This window comes from Tiliqua scincoides, chromosome 2 (assembly GCF_035046505.1).
Source record: "Tiliqua scincoides isolate rTilSci1 chromosome 2, rTilSci1.hap2, whole genome shotgun sequence".
Lineage (NCBI taxonomy): Eukaryota > Metazoa > Chordata > Lepidosauria > Squamata > Scincidae > Tiliqua > Tiliqua scincoides.
The window spans coordinates 67,357,262-67,377,029 of record NC_089822.1 but is presented as its reverse complement, the minus strand read 5'-3'; the positions used below and the strand labels follow the sequence as shown (position 1 = coordinate 67,377,029).

At 39.7% G+C, this 19,768-nt stretch overlaps 1 protein-coding gene across 1 annotated transcript in view; it reads left to right on the top strand.

Moving 5' to 3' along the window:
* Positions 1 to 13,609, top strand: part of CEP78 (centrosomal protein 78) — a 31,123-nt gene extending 17,514 nt beyond the window's left edge. The window contains exons 9-16 of the mRNA XM_066615958.1: positions 242 to 347; positions 2,996 to 3,131; positions 3,978 to 4,023; positions 4,319 to 4,462; positions 9,519 to 9,596; positions 10,518 to 10,684; positions 11,903 to 12,056; positions 12,849 to 13,609. Of these exons, the coding sequence (XP_066472055.1) occupies positions 242 to 347; positions 2,996 to 3,131; positions 3,978 to 4,023; positions 4,319 to 4,462; positions 9,519 to 9,596; positions 10,518 to 10,684; positions 11,903 to 12,056; positions 12,849 to 13,361 (1,344 nt within the window). The 3' untranslated portion in view covers positions 13,362 to 13,609. The remainder of the gene's footprint in view (positions 1 to 241; positions 348 to 2,995; positions 3,132 to 3,977; positions 4,024 to 4,318; positions 4,463 to 9,518; positions 9,597 to 10,517; positions 10,685 to 11,902; positions 12,057 to 12,848) is intronic.
* Positions 13,610 to 19,768: the final 6,159 nt, after the last annotated feature.

Below are 19,768 nucleotides of genomic sequence, written 5' to 3'. Positions count from 1 at the left end.
TATTTTTAATCTTTTAAAGTTCTTACTGCGTAACTTTAGAAATGTTTTTAAAGTTTTGTTTTCCAATATAAGTCAAATATATATACAGTTCAGCCAGGGGGGGAAGAAGGTTAAAAGCTGGGGAAATTCAGTTGTGGATATTCTCATAGAGGAGCCTGACAGTCTTCAACAAAAGAGAAGGAAATTATGTGCATTCTGGCAAAGTGACTTACCTATGCTCTGTTTTTCTCCTCCGTTTCAGTACAAGTGGCTTCCATCTCCAATCTCAAAAGATATTAAAAGTAAACCCAAAAAAAGAACAGTTGTCTTGGGAAATGGCCGGAAAGGAAAAGCTACTATTCGTATTGGTGACTATTTATTTCTTTGTATAAATTTGTTACGTTCAGAATATTCACATTTGTTTAGAGACAAGACTGTAAAAACTGTGAAATAGTAAAACGCATAGTGAGAAAGTGCTTAGTAAACCAAAGCTCTTCTAATACATTTGTCTTTGCAGAATTTTGGACGTATGTGCACACAGATTAGCAGCTGTGGGTTGCTACCCACCAAGTGGGTCATGACCCAATGACCAGTGGGTCCTGAGTTGGGTCCTCCCACTTGCTCTTGCATCAGTTACCTCCAAGTTGGAGCCCTTTGAATGCAATTAGAGGCTGCACCACACCTCCACAGGTCTCTAGAAGCAGCCAGAGAGCCACTTCCAGGTTTGTGAAAGCAACTTCTGGTTGCTTGCAGAGGCCTGGCACTAGAGAAGGAGGTGGGTTGCAGTGCTCTCCTCCACTGAACCCCTGTTTGAGAACCCCTGGATTAGGGTATACAGAGAGTTAATAAATATTTCTGCAATCATGGTTATCCCCAGTTGATTCAACTAGCCATGTTTTAACCTTATCTGAAGATAATGTTTGCATGTACCTGTATTAGCATACAGAGGGATAGCCTTGTTAGCAGCCAAAACAGGTCTTGTAGTGCCTTAAGGATTAACAGATTTATTTCATATGGGGCCAGTCCATGAAAACTTATTAGAAAATAAATTTGTTCATATTTAATATGCTGCAAGTCTCTTTGTTCTTGTAGCAGTTTAATTAACAGGTTGAAAGGTACAGTACCACTCTTTCCTTGCATTTCATGGAAATCCATGAACTTGACTGTTAATTGAGATCCTATTGCCCCAATTGTCAAAGGCAAGAGGTTACCTAGTTCTAATTTTGAGGTATCATTTAAAAAAACAAAAAACCTTAAATATCCATCTCGCCGCCTTGCTGAAGAGTAGATAGAACAGAAACGAAATACATACAAATGTTCTGAATTCTTACTAGTCAAGAGTAACTTCATTATTTTTTCTACTAATTTATACCCTGCCTTCCTATAGCAATATTCAAGGTGGCTAACAATAATCCTAAAACAGTATTCTGGAAACAAATTCCTGGATATCACTGAACAACTCTCTTCTCTCTCCCCTCCAAAATACAAAAAAATCAAGATAGAACTCTTCAGTTTTTCATTTAGTCACATGAAATGAAATGGTTTGACTTCCTCTATACTGAATTACTGACTTCAATGATGAAAGGATTTTGAAAACCATTTTCTTTTTTAGACTCTCCTTGTAGTCGTTCTTGGACTGCATGCATGCACAGTGTCAGTTTTCCATCTGTTGTGGAAGTATTTTAACAAAATATGTGTCCCTTTGAGGACTAAGCTTGTTCTGACATGTAAATACAGCATGAATAGCATAGTTGCGTTCCTGCCTTCCATTTAAAATTCCTTCACTTATTAACCCAGCCTGATTCAAATGTGTGAAGAGAAACTGGAATTCTTGAAGCCTGTGTTCCCATCCCCAACTATTGGTGACTTGGTCTATGCTAGTGCACTAGCTTCATAAACTTCATATCCTGATTTGCATCCCAGTGGATGCAGCTAGATGCAGTCTGTTCAGACTCACCTGGCAATTAAAGCTTCTTGAACTATCTATGTTTTAAATTGGAGCTCTCTACTTGTACTAATTTTGATAACTCAAGGATAAGTTGGTCATTGAGGCCCAAAATGTTTATGTAAATTGAAAGTATCTAAAACAAGTTTTTGCAGTTTATGAGTGTGGCTGTTTTTCCTACTTCTGCTTCAGTAATTTGGAGACACAGAGGTAAGCAAACAAAATAATGCTATTTATTGAATTTTTTTAGAGACCAAGGCAGCAATGTATGTAGTACTTGAGAATAAACCTCAGTGAATGCAGTGGAATTTTCTTCCAAGTAAACCAGGATAGAATTGGGCAGCATAATTGCATTCTTGAGCACATTTGCTAGAAAATGAGTCCAGTTTGGTGACATTCTGAGATAAAGATGCATAGAATCTGGTTGGAAAAGCAAACTCTGCTAAGGCTAAAAAAAAGTCATAATTTTCCTTGGAATTTTTGCAATGGTATGCTCTGGTGGCTACCATATGAATTGCAGCTGTATCTCCTTCAGATGATGCACTGCTGTGTGGGTTTGATATGCCTTGATATTGGTTGGAAGCCTGTAAAACAAGAATTAAAAATAAATTCTGCACTTCTACAGACCAGTTGAAGGTTAATGAGCATGAAAAGATTTCCTTGTGCAAGCAGTTATGTTGCTTAGTAAGTCCTCTATCTATAAACTTATGTGGTAGGAAATTGTCTGAAAAAGAATTTATTTCTTGCCCTTATCATGGTTGATTTTGCAACTCACCACAGCTGGTGGTAGCTCCTCTGTATGGGGTCACTGGAAAGCTACTACTCAAAATGTTTTTAAGATCTGTTTGGAATTACAGCACTTGTGGAACATACTTTACAATTTGGGGAAATAAACTGTTTCTTAGTAGATTTACTTTTGAATTGTCTAAGAAAAGTCATGTAGTCTTGCATTAAACTGAGAGCAAAATCCTTCTAACTGAATTTTAAAATTTTTGCACCATATCCCTTTTTCCTCTCTTTGCTTATCTGTAGTAACCTCTCCCCATCTCTCTTTTTTTTTTTTAAATACAGGATTTACATCAAAAAAGTCTGTAAGTCCTGGTAAGACTACTTCATGTGATCAAGACAGTTATGCTCCAAAGCCATTGCCCCCAGGGGCACATGGCTTCCTGCCCTGGCGTACTGCAGAACGTGCAAAACGACATAGGTATTATATATTGTAAAGGTCACTCTTTATGTAAGAGATACATATATGAAAGCTTATGGTCTGAAGATGAGCTTGTCTGAAATAAGAGTCTTCCATTTCTCTCAATAATTTGTTTGTTTTAAGCTACTGATTGCTTTGCACCTTGGCAACTTCTATAGGTACTTTTAGGAATTTAATGGGCAGCCCAGTCCTAACCTGCGCTGGAATGGGTAGGCCAGCTGGCGTGCCCCGTATCCAGCGCAGGGTTGGGGCTGGCTTCGGCTCAGCCTGGGGCAAAGGAAACTGATTCCCCTTACCCTGGCTAATGTGGCAGCACCCCCAATGGGGCACAGATCCAAGCAGCCTGGCGCTGTGCAGGTTTGTCCAGGAGTGGGATAAGGATCCGGCCTAAGTGCTCCACCCCCTGCTTGGCCCCTCCAAAAATGTAGGAAACAGAGTAATCCCCACCATGTTCTTGTAAACACAATAATATGTCTTGCATCCCTTTTAAGTAGGTTTGGGAAGGATGCATATTTGATTCTTGTCACAACCAACCAATATCTTTAACCATGGTTATCAGTTTCAATAGATAGGTGTGGGAGGAATATAAAGCAGAAATAATAAATAAAATGAGTGGATTATATGTCCCCAAATATATATATTTATATATATTTTCTTGTTTATTATATACTTATTGTTGCCAAGTTATTGCTGCATGTTTGCATGAAGGGTAAATTGGGAAAGTGGGGTTAGACTAGAAACACTTGAGATGTGTCTGTGCTCTCAGATTGAAATAAGATTTGTTTTGAGGTATTCATGGGATTAAACTTGTGTACTGATATCACCTCCAAAACACCTGTTTTTTAGGGCTTCCCCTCTGAAGAGTTTCCATGAGTTTCCACTGCAAATCCAGGTACTGGTATGGTTTCTGCATGGTTCTAGGAAAAGAATGAAAGTTTATTTGTCTTGTGAGAATTATTTGACTACTTTGCTGATACCCAACTGTAGAAATTTTGTGTCTTAGGATGTTTGTGAATTAAAGGTATACCGTTCACTTACAAGCACAGTATGATTTTGTCTAGTGGAAGAGGCATACACTCATTGCTAACTTGAGAAAAGATACCTGATTGAATCATTCACCCATGTTACATAATCCACTTGTAAAAGGAGATACGTATAATCCGACTGTGCTTGCTTTATGTGCGCAGGCTGGTATTCCAGTGAAAGTCACTGTGGAAAGTGCTTCTACATCTGAGGCTGAGACAGATGGTGCCATTGAAGATGTTTTGTGTGAAACAGGGACCACAAAGTCTCCAGAAATAATAGACTTAAAACAGTGCCGTGACTTACAGGTACAATTGCTATCTCTTAGGTTTTGTAGGAAACTGTAATGCAGTGATCGTAGGATAATGTAGTGGTTCAGGAGTTGAACTTAAACCTGGAAGATTCAGGTTCAAATCTCCATTCAGCCATGAAGCTTCTTGGGTGACTTTGGGCTAGTCACTATCTCTTAGCCTCACCTACCTCACAAAGTCGTTGTGAGGACAAAAGGAGGGGAAGAACCATGTATATATACCACCCTGAGCTTTTTGAAAGAGGATGGTATAAAATATGAAAAATAAATTTTAGAACATTATATCTAGCTAGTAGAAATAATCTGCAAATTACCTCAATTGCCATTTAACTTCTGATATTTTCTGTTAAACAAACAAAAAAACTCACTTCTTAGATATAGGTTTGCCTAATCATAGAAAAAAATTGCAAATGAAAGGTATGATCTAGGTGAATGTAGGCCAAGAAAGAGGTGGGACTTTTTGCTGTTACAACTCTTGCAGGGAGAGAGATCAGCAACTTATAAAGCATTTAAACTGCAATCATGAAAACTAAAGAGTATATTGCTTACTAAATTTAGTTGCCCTGGTCACTAATAACTGTGTCTCTTTGGATTGTGGGAACAGTTCTGTTTGACCATGCTGTGTATTTTGAAGATGTAATAGTTGAGCAAGGCAACTATTTTTGTAGTTAGTTGAAAATAGTAGTTCAGAATGTACAGGCTTCCCCCCAAATCTACAGGGGATAGGTTCCATCTGCCACCGTGGATAGCAGCGAACCCTATAAAAAATGGTTCACCAATTCCTTCCATTGCACAAATGACTTAGCGCCCAATCCTATTCTAGCGTCACGCAGCCATGCCAAGGGGATGTTCACTTCATCCTGCATTGGGGAGGCATTCATGGAGGCCTCCTCAAGGTAAGGGAACATTTATTCCATTACCTCAGGGCTGCATTGCAGCTGCACCAGTGCTGGAAAATTGGATAGGATTGGACCCTTAGCTGTCTCTGATTGTGGCCCTCCTGTTGCTGTGTCCTGTGTCTCACTGTGTCTGTGCTGTCCACAAACACTAACAGGAAGGAGGAAGTGCGTTGGAGGGCTGAAATAAATGCAGTGCTTCTAGCTTGTAGCATCATGTTTTCAGCCATCCAACCCACTTCCTGCTTCCGTTAGCGTTTGCAGACAGCACAGAAACAATGAGACACAACAGACAGAGACAGGAGGGCAGTAATCAAAGACAGATAAGTAATTTGCCCAATGGGGGGGATTTGTGAACTGTTCACAATTGAAACCATGGATATGGGGGATGTCTGTATTTCCATGAGACCAGAGCCATTTATTTTATGTTGCTTTATAGAAACTACATTTTAAAACTAAATAAAACCTTTTTAAATTCCAGTCTGAGTGGTTCATGAGCATATAAAATTACATTATGCTAGCAGATCATTGGTGCAACTAGCTGGATCTTGTCTGTTCTGACAGTGACTTTTCATGGTCTCAAGCAGAGGCCTTTCCCAGAGCTAATACCTGTGATTTTTTTTTTTTAAATTTATTGCCAAGAATTATACCCAGGATATTTTGTGTGCAAAGAATGTGCTTTCTGAGAGGTTTAGTGTAGTGCATGGTGTGCCATCTTTTTTTTTTTTCCCCCATTAGGTTGGATTCTGGAATTATTGGCAATGACTGACAACTAAGAGCCCAATCCTGTGGTTGGCGGCACGGCTCCATGCTGCCGACCACAGTCGCAAACGTGCCTTAAGGCACTTTTTAAAAACAATTTTTTTAAAATTTTTCCCAGAACAAAAATAACAGACACACATAATACAATACATAGACACAATATTAGAGAGTGCAAGACATCATACATCACTATAATAAATCATTACGTATTTCCTAATCCAGTTCCTCTTCTACGTTAGCCCCTTAATATCATTTATCATTTATCTATCATATCATATATATCATATATATAATGCATTCATCTAAATACCCTATCTTATACTTCTACAACTTTATTTTCAACCAAACATAAAATAATTTTCATTACTCAATCTATATTGGTTTCACTGTTGATCCAAGCTCTCTAGAAATCTGTCCATTTCCACCACATTCATTATTTTCTCTATTAAATCATCTTTCATTGGGATCTTTGTGTCTTTCCAATATCTAACATATAAAATCCTCGCAAAAATTAATATCTTAATCTAATATCAAACATACTAAATTCTAACAACTTCTAATATCCTAATTACATATATCATTTCTCTATAACATCCAAAGTTAATATATCCTCATGACTAAATACATAAACATATACGTAAACATCCAAAACAATATCACCTAAAATTAAAATTATCCTCTCAAATTCTAACGTCAATTAATATCAAGCTAACTAAAATTTTTATACATATTACGTATCACCTATAAAGCTTATATAAATTCTCATTGACATCTAGTAAGTTTTAATTTTTAACATACAAAATTAACACATTACTGTCTTTCTTTTTATCTGTTCCCTTGTCTCCAATCTAATCCACAGGTCTGCCAAATCTCTTCTCTAGACTTTAACTTTCCATCTTTTTTTTCTAATAAATTTCACATGAATTCCTCTTAACAGATCACGTACTCTCTCTTCTTGCTAAATCAACATCTTGATGAGTCATCGCCTTCACTTGATCATTCCAATCTATGTCAGTTGGTTGAAGTATTTCTTCTTCCTTCACTTGATCAATCCAATCTGCATCAATTAGTTGAAGTATTTCTTCTCCTTTGTGGTCTGGTGACTTATGAGTCTTTATCTTCCAAGCTATCTCCATTAACATTGTCTCTTCCAATTGTTTGTTTTGTCTTGTCTCCAGGGTTTTGGATTTATCTTCTATTTCTTTGCTCTTTGGTTGATCCTCTCCTGTTTGTTGCATATTAGACTCACTTGTCTGTTGAATTAAGATTTCCAGGCTAATTTGGATTTGTAAATATCAATTTGCTTGTTGCTTTCCCATTTCCAGTACTTTTTCCATAATCCTTTGTTTTTTCTCATGTGATTCGGATATAACATCTTTGAGTTGCACACTAAGATCATTCAGTTGTGTAGTTAACACATCCAAACTAGCTTGAACCCGCAGATATTGATTTGTTTGTTGCTGTCCCATCGCCACTGATTTCTCTATATTGTCTTGTATTGTCTGCTTCCATTCTTTCCCTTTCGGTTTCTCTTGTGTTAGTTTTCCCAAGCTGGACTCTGGGGCAGAAGAGCTCCTAACTTTCGCTCCTTTTCCTGTCATCTTTTTCTTCCTCCTTATATCTTTTTTCTTCACTTGTCAAGTCCTGTTCTTGTCCTTGTAGTATCTTTTTTAGTCCACTAGATGTCCCTGATGTTCTTATTTCTGTTTATATCTTATTTCTGTTATTTATATTTGTTTCTATGTCAACCGCATTCCTTTCCAGGAGATAATCAAAGGAATATAAACAATCAACCACTTTTGCAAAACAAAAAAAATTCAGGTCCCCAACCGATCTCCACAGGCAATCCACAAGCTCTCCATAGGAAAACGAAACTGAACACTCCACAACAATAATTGTATTCTAAGACAATTTGTAATCCAACAAATTTTAGAGTTATAAAGTTAGAGTTATGCACTCATATTTCCATAACAAGCTGGGCAGATCTCCTCCAAAGCTTCTTCTCACATCAACAAACAAATAAGCAGAGAGAGCCTCCCCCTCCTTCCTCTTCTCCCAGGAGGAGGAAAGCCTGCTCCTCCTTCTCTCAGACAAAAGCTTAATCAGGCAGTCAATTAGTCAATTAATGCTAGACATACACAATGGAACAACACTCACTTGCTTCTTTCAACTTCCTTTCCTGCTAGCACCGGCTGGTAGCCTAGGTTCTGCAACCTGGCGGTCTCCCGGACCGCCAGGCTGCAGAACAGGAGGCGGGGGCGTGAACGGGGGTGTGGGGGAGGTGTTCCAGGGAGGAGGGAGGCCGGCGGGGGTGGGGAGGAGGTGCACCAAGGGGTGGGCAGAAGGAGGATCCGCGGAGCTGAGCTCTGCAAGATCCAGGGCGCTCGTGGAGGGCGCTCTACCAGTAAAGTGAGTAGCCCCATTGCGGGCCTGCTTACCTTACTCGGGGGAAGGGGACGAAAGTCCCCTTCTCCTGAGGAGCCTCCCGTGGTAGCGCGGGAGGTGCAGGTTTCGGCGGCAGCCCTTTTCGGTGCTGCTGAGCTTGGGCGCTCTGGGCAGCTCAGGATTGGGCTTCCCATCTGGTCTTAGGCTCATAGATGTGCAATATTTCTATTCATTGAATGATACTTGAAGTGGATGGGAAGAGAGCTTAGATCAGCCATTTTCAACCACTGTGCCATGGCACACAAGTGTGCCATGAGTGGTCCACAGGTGTGCCACAGGAATTTGGGAGAAGGTCATGTATTAATAGGGCTGATGGGGTGTGAGCCCTCCCACTGGCAGCCTGGTGTGCCTTGTCAATTGTCAAAAACCTGATGGTGTGCCTTGAGAATTTTAGTGCCTTGTCAGTGTGCCCTGAGATGAAAAAAGGTTGAAAATTTCTGGCTTGGATATTTAAATGGCTCTATTCCTTTTGCACATTTCTTTTATATAGTGACACCCCCCCCCCCCATAATATCCTTTCGATAATGGTCTTTTTCTGTGTGAATTCATGGCAGTCATATGTTAAGATTTAGGGTTGTATCCTAGGGAGTACATGCAGATGCAAGGCAGTGTTTAATGCAGAATATATTGTTTATCAGTGAAGTTAACATTTAATGCTAACCAGTGACATGTAGAACATATGGCACAAAGTGTTGCATGCATGCAAATTCATATTTTTGTGCACAACAGCCTTGTGCTAACGCGTTCATCATAGCATGCTCCTGTGCACAAGTGGAAGGATGATTTGAAGTACAGCCCTTAATATTTGAAATTTAAAACTGATTTGAGATCATACTTTATCAGACATATTTTCAAAACCTCGCACTTCTATACTCCAAAGAGATTTGAGTACAGTGCCTGTAGCATGATATTGACAGGTGACTCACAAGACTGTGATCTTCTTCCTGGCAGATGGATTATGAAGAATGTCAGTTAAGATTAAAAGAAGAGCAAAAAGCAAGGTTAACTGCTGAAGAAAGGATAATGGAGGTAGCACTCATTTTCATTCTTAGCATTCTTTAAGAACAGTACTTCATAGCTGGGTCATCTAACATGTTCCATTTTAAGTACTACTTCAGCATCCCAGCCCCCTCATAATTGAATTTTCTAGGGCTTGGCATTTTTAAATTGCCTTTAACAGAGCTTGTACAGCCTATAGTGTGTATGGAAAGGGAGTAGCTGTACTGAGGGCCATTCTTGAAACCTTCATGCAGCAGTGGGGTGGCTTATATTTGCAGTTAGATACCTAACTTTAAAGATTGCACAAGAAACAAAATAAAATCCATCAGTATAAATTTGGCTCAGTTCCTATAGCCTCCCACACTGTCTTTCAGCCTAATATGCTGGAACCTTTGCTTAAAGGCTTTTTCTCTCCCATAATGTTGTATTTAACCCTGAATCACTTGGTTTAGACTTCATATAAATGGAAAATATACTAGAGTTATCACTATTTGCATTCTCTTCCCCCTTTCCTCCATCATCCCTACATAGATATGCATTCAGAGAAGTGGAAACATGTAAATCCAAGCAAACTTTTGTAGAAAGCTTTTGTAATGCATCAAGAACATTTTTGACAGTATTTGATCTGGCTGCTACAATGTGAATAGAGAACTTGTGAGCCCAGGCAGTATTTTTCCCCCACTCTAGTGATGGGTGATTATAAACTAGCCAGTTGACCTTTCCTAGTTGACCTTTCCTAGAACTGAAAACCTGCAAATGAATTCCCACCCCAGCAAATTACATAAGGCCTTCTTGTCCACAAATGGGGGCGACAGCACAATACTATTGTGTGTTACCATAGTTTTGGAGACACCTTTATTCAAAATAATGCTTGCACTGTCTTGCCAATCTTCAGATGTTTAAGAGTCATTTTCAGTATTAAAAACAAACTTGTTTCATGATTTCTTGTAGCTGGAAATGGAAAACACCCGATTACGGAATCTAAACAGCTCTCTGTCAGAGGTTCTCCATGCACAATCAGTAGCCAGCACAATTCTGGAAGATGAAGGAGTTTTGGGTAGCATTGAGAGTTCTTTTCAAAAGTTTCATGCTTTTTTAGATCTTCTTAAAGATGCTGGGTAAGAGAGAGTATATATTGTCTTGCATTTCCTCTTTCTCCAATCATACTTGGTGATAGATCAATCTGCCGTAATGAAGTTCAAAAACAGCAGTGCTTCATCTTCTAAAATCTTTTCTCTTCTCCCTCAAAAGATTACCTAAACTTGGAAGGCAAAAACAAATTTAGTAGATAATTGTTGGCATGTGTCCATAAAGCTGGTTGGTCAGTCAGTAAACTGACTGCTGATCATCCTGAATCAAAGTCCCTTCCCTTTCATATGAGATCAAGCAGAAAAGTTTCTTTGAAATTAATGCTGTTACAGCATATAACCTCTGCATGCTTTGGGGGGGGGTAGCAGGGGGAGTCTTGCTAATACTGGTCTTAGAGCAATTACTCTTGCCCATAGATGAGAAAATGCCTTATAGAAATACATTTATGTTCTAGTTAGGTTTGGATGTCAAGGTCATTCTGCTCTTGGAATGGCTGAATCAGACTAGTTTACTTTGCATTGAAATTTAAATCAAATTCAAAAATGGTTTTGATCAGCAGGCTGAGAAACCTTGGAAGTGTAAAAATTCCTACAGAACATATTATTGCACTACATGAACTTTTGTACAATCCTTTAAACAAGCACTTGTTGAATGGTGCCACTGATAACTTTTCTTGTGGTCATTGTTCTATTTTAGTCCATTATCTTAACTCTAATGTTTAAAAGAGAAATTTGTTTCTACTACTGTTAGTGGATTAACATTGTTTCTGTCCAACATTACATTTACACAATGGGGCCAAATGTGTACACCTGTGGGCCGGGCAAAAATGGGTTAAAGAACCCAGGAATTTTACTTATGCTTCCAATAGTAATAGAAGTGTTTCTGTAGTCTCGAATTAGTGCATTACATCAAAAGTGGAATACAAGATCTCCCTAGATCCAAGACCAAGATGAATTCTTAGATCATCCTGAGCACATATACTCCCAGTGAAATGCTATAAAGTAGTGTTTACTGTAGGAAGCAGGTGCATAAGCATATTGGAGGAAACCTGGCGTCTCATCTTGGACACCCCCTTGTGATTCTTACTTCAGTCATGACACAGGAAGCAGAGTTAACTTTTCCACAGAACAGCCTAGAGAAGGTGGCTTGTTGATGATTTGAGTTTGTATAAAACTTCTTGCATTGTAGAACACAATTTGTTCTTGTGCTAATAACTGCATTTAGCATATGTTTCTTGTATTTTTTAGACTTGGACAGCTTGCAGCAATGGCTGGTATAGACCAATCAGATTTTGGCTTGTTGCGTCATCCCCAGATGACTTCTACACTAACTAAACCTGTTGTAACACAAAGAGAGAAATCCTTTGAAGAGGAAAGACAAGAACACATGCAGCATCTCCAAGTAAGTGTACTGGCAAGTTGAGAACACATCCCAGTGTGGTTAATTTTCTTCTTTTCAATTCTCTCCTTTCTGCTTTACCACAAGATTTTTTTTGTGCTTTTTCCCCACCCCTCCTTTTAAAAATGCTTTTTAAAATGTCCACTGCTGGGAACGTTTGCTCCAAGCATTGATACATAAAATACTCTCAGTTTAGATCCTCAAGAAAATCTGCCATATATTTGAAAGACCTAAGGCAATCTCATGGATACTTTCAGTGAGAGGCCTAATGATCTAAGACAGCACTTTTTTAAACTTGCAGAAACCACATTGTCTTGTAAATATAATAGAAGTAATTTTGAATGTGAGTGTGTTGCATGCATTCTGTTTCATTTTCCAAATACAGTTAAGTGATGACAACTACTGTAGTAGCTTTGCTCTAGCCTTTAAAAGATCCCCAAGATTCCTAAATGTTATTTGACCTTTGAACTTCTGTGGAGGGACTTTCCATAGCTGACAAGATAACTTCACATGCCCTAATTGTCCTGACTTGGTGTTCTATGAGAGTGATAACAAGGTGCTCCCAAGTATCTTAAACTAATAGGTTGGATTTGCCAAGTGGCATTCACTGACCTTCTTTTTTCCCAGTGTGGAGAAGCAACCAAGGAAGTATATATTATGTAATATATGGGATGCCTTGTATTGGTAGTAGTGTCCTCCCCTTCAAAATCCTTTTGTTGGATCTAACAAAATACAGTAATACAGCTAATGTGCAGGAAATTGCTATGATGCCATTCATTTTAATTTTTTTTCTAGAATGCTGGATCTATTCCTTTTCCCAGTCTTGCCCGTTTTCAGTCTGACTTGTCTCCATTTCAAGCTGTAAATAATGTGCTACCTGCTACAGCAGAGGTACAGGAACGTCAGGTCACTGGTCCATTCCAGCAGAGCTTATGGCAAGACAATGAAGGTAAAATCGAACACTGGAAAACTGAAGAAAAGGCATCAAAAAACAGCCAGGCAATATCTTCTGAGAAGAATGGCCAGTCTGTGGAATTGGAAGCACAAGAGCCTTCTATGAGACAGCCAGTTACTTATCAGCATTCATTTTCGGATCCCAGTGTGCATCTCTATAGTGGGAACAGTAAGCAGTTCAGCACATGGGCTAGTGAAAATAGTAAAAAACTGTCTTCGAAAAAACTTCCCCATACTACAAGCATTGCTGCTAGAGGAGATCAAAGTATACATCAAAATGACCCTTCTAGAAGTGACACTATGGAGTCTGATTCTGAAATACAAGAAAGCATCCATTCTATTTCGAGCCTTTGAAATACCTGCTCCTAGTGGGTTGAGTACTGGCCTACTGAGAATCCAGTCATTTTATGGATGGATACATGGAAAATGTGAAACACACATTTGAGAGAAATGTGTGTTTCAAGACATTTATTCAACCATCTGCATTCTGTGGATCTGCTTCATGTCTCTGTTTTTGCTGAGTAAACCTTAGCAAAAATATTTGTTGGCAATTTCCAAAATAATTGATTGATTTTGCATTTTATATGTTTTTATAAAGGAACTTGGGTGATTCAGATTATACTTGCATTGTTCTAATGTGAGAAGATTTTAAAAAGATAAGTTCTGAATGAATAAATTTTTTTTTTTTACTTAATCATGTCTAATTGTTTTGGTTACAAATTTAATGACGAATGTTGGATACTGAAGTAACCCTCCCTGGATCCTACTAACTTGAACAATTTCCGGCTAATCTCTAATATTCCATTTCTGGGCAAGGTGATTGAATGGGTGGTGGCATCCCAGCTCCAGAGGGTTTTGGACAAAGCTGATTATCTGGATCCTTTTCAGTCTGGCTTCATGCTGGGGTTCAGGACAGAGACTGCCTTGGTTGCCTTGGTGGATGACCTGCATTGGGGAATGGTCAGGGGGGGTGCATTCCTATTAGTCCTGCTGGACCTCTCAGAAGCCTTCGACACCATCAACCATTGTGTCTTTCTAGGTCAGTTGGCTGAGTTGGGGCTTAGAGGCACTGTCCTGCAGTGGTTCCACTCCTTCCTGGCTGACAGGTCCCAGAAGGTGGTGCTGGGGGATGCTTGTTCGGCATCCTGGCCTCTTAGGTGTGGGCTGCCACAAGGCTTCATTCTGTCCCCCATGCTGTTCAATATCTACATGAAGTCACTGGGAGAGGTCATCTGGAGGTTCGGGGTAGGGTGCCATCAATATGCTGATGACACCCAGCTCTTTCTCTCCTTTCCTCCTGATTCCAAGCAGGCAGTCAAAGTTCTGGGCTGCTGTCTGGAGGCTGTTAGGATCTGGATGTGGGCAAACAAGCTGAAATTGAATCCTGATAAGACAGAGGTTCTCCTGGTCCAGAAGTCCAAGACTCGGGTATTGGACTATTATCCTGTTCTAAATGGGGTTGCACTCCCTCTGAAGGAGCAGGTTCGCAGCTTGGGGGTGATCCTGGATCGGCAGCTGCTTCTGGATTCCCAGGTAGCAGCTCTGGCCAGGGGAGCCTTTGCTCAGCTTCATCTGATTCGCCAGCCGCGACCATACCTGAGTCGCTCAGATCTGGCCATGGTGACCCATGCCCTAATGACATCCAGATTAGACTACTGCAGCGCACTTTACATGGGGCTGCCTCTGAAGATGCTCTGGAAACTGCAATTAGTGCAGAACGCGGCCGCTTGTGTGGTTGCTGGGGCTCGTCGGCTCGACTCAGTCGGGCCACTGCTTTGGCAGCTACACTGCCTGCCAGTTCGTTTCCAGGCTGAATTCAAAGTGCTAGTTTTGACAGTTAAAGCCCTACGCGACTTGGGTCCAGGGTATTTGAGGGACTGCCTCCTTCCATACAATCTGACCTGTCCTCTCAAGTAATCAGAGGGGGCCCTTCTGAATGTGCTGTCACCAGTGGAGGTGAAGGGGGTGGCGGCAAGAAAGAGGGCCTTCTTAGTGGTGGCTCCCTGTTTGTGGAACTCCCTTCCCCTAGAGCTGAGAACAGCTCCCTCTCTAGAGTCCTTTCAGTGGGGGCTTAAGACCTTTTTATTTACACAAACCTTTTAATGCTGACATAAAGGGGCATGGCCTTTTCTTCTTTTGGGGGGGGGAGAACCAATTGTTTTGTTTGTGTTTATTGTTTTTAAATGTTTGATTTTTATACTTATTTATATTTTTCATGGCTTTCATATTGTATTTGTTAGCTGCCTTTAGTGCTCCTTTCTGGAGTGGAAAAGCAGGGTATAAATTCTACTAATAAATAATAAATTTACAAATTGAATTCCCATTATAATGAGAATCAAACAAAAATTAGAGGCTGTAGCTTGTTCTCTTTCCCCCTGATAGAAATAACACCTTAAATGAGAGGAGACATATGAGATAAAAGCAGGGGTTTCCAAATTGTGCATCACAATGCCCTGGAGTGTTGCAAGTCACCAGCTGGCCAGCAGTGAGACCGCACAGGACACTACAAATGGTGATGGGAAGCTCAGCCCAGTCGGCTGAACTTCTGCACACAATTTTTGCATGCTGTGGAAAGTCCTTCCATCCTTACTCCTCTTACCTCCTTTGTAGAGTCCTGCGCGATCTCCACATTTGGGAGCCATGCAATACGCAGGGGTGTCGAACTCCAAAGAATGGGAAGCACTGGATTAAAGGGAATCTATTTTCATTTATTTAGAACAAAAAAAAACTATCAAAAAGATACATCCTTGGATTACAGCAACAGTGAAGTCACAAATTCTGATTATATTTCTTATCCATATTTCCAGTTATTCTCTGACAGCCACTTGTATCTCCACTATTATCTTCCTCATCTGTATGTTAAATCTATATAAAATAACTCTCACTTACCTTATCTTATTAATTTTCCCCTCTCATCTCGTGCAGCAGGTTAATAAATACTTTTCATTTATTTTATATAATTTTCCCCATAACACATTGAATTAATTCCATGTTTATATATATATCTATATATCTATATCTATATCTATATCTATATCTATATCTATATCTATATCTATATATATATATATATATATATATATATATATAGCATTTCCAGATGAAGCTGGTATGATTGGTCTTGGCATTGCACACCCAAAGAATTTTTGAACTTTTTGTTGAAAAGCGGTATATAAATACTGTTAATAATAATGAGTTCTATTATATTTGAACCTAGTGTCTTACTCGGCTCTTTAAAAAAAAAAATTTAATATCAGACCTGAGATGTGTTACAAGTTTAGTTTTTGTTTTCTGAGATGAGTCAGTGATTAAGGAGTAGCTACTTTAAGGTTAAAACAACAGAAGGTTTTTAAACTACTTCAGGATTAAATGGAATCTTTGGAGTGGTTTATCCTAGAGCAGGGTTTCTGAAACTGGGTGGGAATGCACTAGGTGGGTCGCAAGCCAATTTCAGGTGGATCCCCAAACATTTAAATGTGTACTTTATTTTTAATATATTGGACTTGATACTACCATGGTATGTGACTGCACTGGGGAAAATGTTACAGATCTGTACTTTTAATAGACAACTATGTATATGCATTTGGCAATGATAGTCCATGGGGCTTACTCCTGGGTAAGTGTGGATAGGATTGCAGCCTTTGGGATGTTTGAGGAATTTTTTTTTAAACAGATCATCAACTGCATGGGAGGGTTAGGAGGGCCTTTATTTTAAATAAATTGTTGAACATATACTTATTGTATATTTTTAACTTGCTTAGTTGATTTGATTTTGTTGTATGGAAAGTATAAAAAAATTTCCTGCTTAATGTCACTTCCAGCCATTACATCACTTCCAAGATAATGACATCATTTCCAGTGGGTCCCAAAAGATTGTCATTCTAAAAAGTGGGTCCTGATGCTAAACAGTTTGAGAACCACTGTCCTAGTGTAAGTCTTCAACTTTGGGTCCAATCCTTTCCAACTTTTCAGGGTCGATGCAGTCCTTTGGTTAAGGGAACAAAATTTCCCTCACCTCTGAAGGCCATGCACATTGGCATGGCTGCATCAGCACTGGAAAGATAAATGGGATTGAGTCCTTTGAGTTCTTAAAAGATTTTTTGGAGTAGATTTTTTTTAAGCAGCATTAATGCATGCAAAGGGTAAAAGCATAAAAAAGTCTCCACTAGAATGATATACTATGCTGTGCATGGTAGTTAATGTTTTACTCTTGTGAACTTAATGTTTGAGATGGCAAAAGCTTTAAATCAATACACTGACCTTTTTTGTTGCATAACTTAGAATATCTTGCTGAGTTCATCGCTTGAATTCATCACATTACAACTTCTGCTCACTTCTGATGATATTTTAGATGTATGTGATAATGTAGAAGACTGTTGCTTAGAATGGCTGCTTGGGCAACTTCCTAGTTTGCAGATCTACCAAAACCAATTGAAAGCATGGATTTCTCGGTTTGACTTCTAAGGTAGATTGTAGTAACTTCATGAAGAAGTTGCCTAATTGATGAGAGTATTTGACCTTTAAATATGACGTCAGTTCATTTCATAATCTTTGAAATGTGCAGTGTGTACCACGACTGTGTAGTAATCGCAATTGTATCATCAATGGGTTCCCCATTGATTGCTAATTGCTAATCGCAATTAGCATCAGTAGGCTGTCCCACATTGGTTTCAGTGAGTTGTGGATTACACCATCTGTCTCCTTGTGTATCTTATCCTGAATGAAAAAGACACTTCTTTCCAATTTCTCGATATTACACTGCAAGAGTACATCATGCCACTGGGTCACAAGCAGTGAAAAGCTGAAAGAACTGTCTAGCTAACATGGACAGTCTGCAAGTTGTTCCCAAGGCATTAATTGGTTCTGTTCAGGTCTATCCAACTTTTCTGCATAGCTGTTGTGCTTAACAAATGTACTAGTGGAAGGGCCAGGGGTATGGCGGGCATTCAGCAAACTTGCATGTAAAAAGAGAAGGCAGCACCTGAGAGGGTGTGGGTAGAAAGAGCTCACCACCATCTGTTCCTAGATTGACTGACTGCTGACTCCAACAATGGTTCTAGATTACTTGATTGATCTTAATTCAAAGTTTGTGCATGCCACTGTTAGTCTCCAGGCTACATAGTGAAAGAAACTGTGCATGGTGATGGTCATTCCTTTGACATAGCAATCATATTTTTGAAAGCACAGTGTGAGGGACTGGTAGAAAACAAACTTCAGTAGCTGAAAATATCCAGCTAACAGAGCAGAGAGCTCTTATGAATCTAAAAGAAGAATTATATGCTAAACAACATGACTGAATCCTGTGTAGTTCTATTAGTGAGGTAATGTCCTACTGGAGAATGTAGCATACACCTAGTTCTGCCTATGAGCTAGTACACCACAGCAGTTGTTATCTAAATAACAGGAAACAGATTGTCGCTATGAAGTTACAATCAGTGCTAGAAAAATACCTTTGTAGCAATATTGATCAGTATTGTCTAAGATGGAAACAATCGCTGTTGCATCCCCGCAAAAGCCATTATACTGTATTCAAAACTCGGCTAAAGATGCTTGCAGTCCTGTATCTAATTACTTTTTAAAGTCTGCTTAAAACATGGTTTGGAATCTAGACTGAATATCTGTAAAATGCTGCAGCCTCTTGAAGCAACTTCTGGCAGTGTTCTGAGCAGCATCTTGAAATGGCTCGAGTGGACAGGGCAGTAACATTGCTTCTAGAATTAGTGAAGTTCATGCATATAGGGCACTGGTTCCCAATCTGTAGTCTGTGGGACCCCGAGAAGTGATCCTCACCGTCACAGGAAAATGCAGTTGATCACTTCCAGTGCCTTGCCAAGCAAGCACTCCCCCACAGACCACCAGAGAGGGTAGAGAACAGACTATCTGCAGCCAGCACTTCAGGGCAGTCCTTTCTCCATCCTCTCTGGTAGTCCTTGGGGGAGTGATCACGTGGGAGATGCTTCCCCATGGACCACCAGAGAGGGCAGAGACACTGAAGGCAATGGGTGTGGGCTGTTCATTCTCCACCTTTCTGGTGGTCCATGTGCTCGCTCAAGACATGCTTAACCAGAGAGGATGGAGAACAGATGACCGCACTGCATGTAGTCCACAATGATTCCAGTTTTTACCTCAGTGGTCCGCAGGCTCCTAAATGTTGGGAACCACTGATATAGGGAGATATCTTCACATCCTAGAAAGTCTACATGTAAGAAGCAATAAGCATTGCTTGTGTCTGAGAGGAGGAAGGAACTGCATAGTTAATTGAAATTGCACATTCATATATGCATCAAGAACTTGCAAGAGCTGTTAGCAGGCAAGACCAACTGTTTACTTATACAGTATAATCCAAATGTTCAGGCAGACTCCTCTAAATGGATATTAATATGAATTCAGATGGGTGGGAGGAAATGATCCACTATATGCAGCAATAGGAATCCTGCCACTAGCTGCAGATGCACAGAGGAAGTTTTCTCTGCCACCTCAGGGTGTTTGTAGCTCATCTCACCTTGGCATCTTAGGTTCTTTTATCATTTAATGCTCTGTGTGTATTAAGTCCTCTTTCAGCAACCTTGAGAGACAAATCATTAATATGTTCCCAACAGTATGGTCTCAAGCCACAGAAGTGCATCAGCATAGCTTGTGACCTCCAAATCTGGCTGCAGTCCTTGGTAGTAGCCATGTGACACAACTATATTTCCAAATACCTGCTAGGTATGGCCTCAGCTGGTTAGTTTGATAAAAGCACTAATTGAACTTTTTAATGT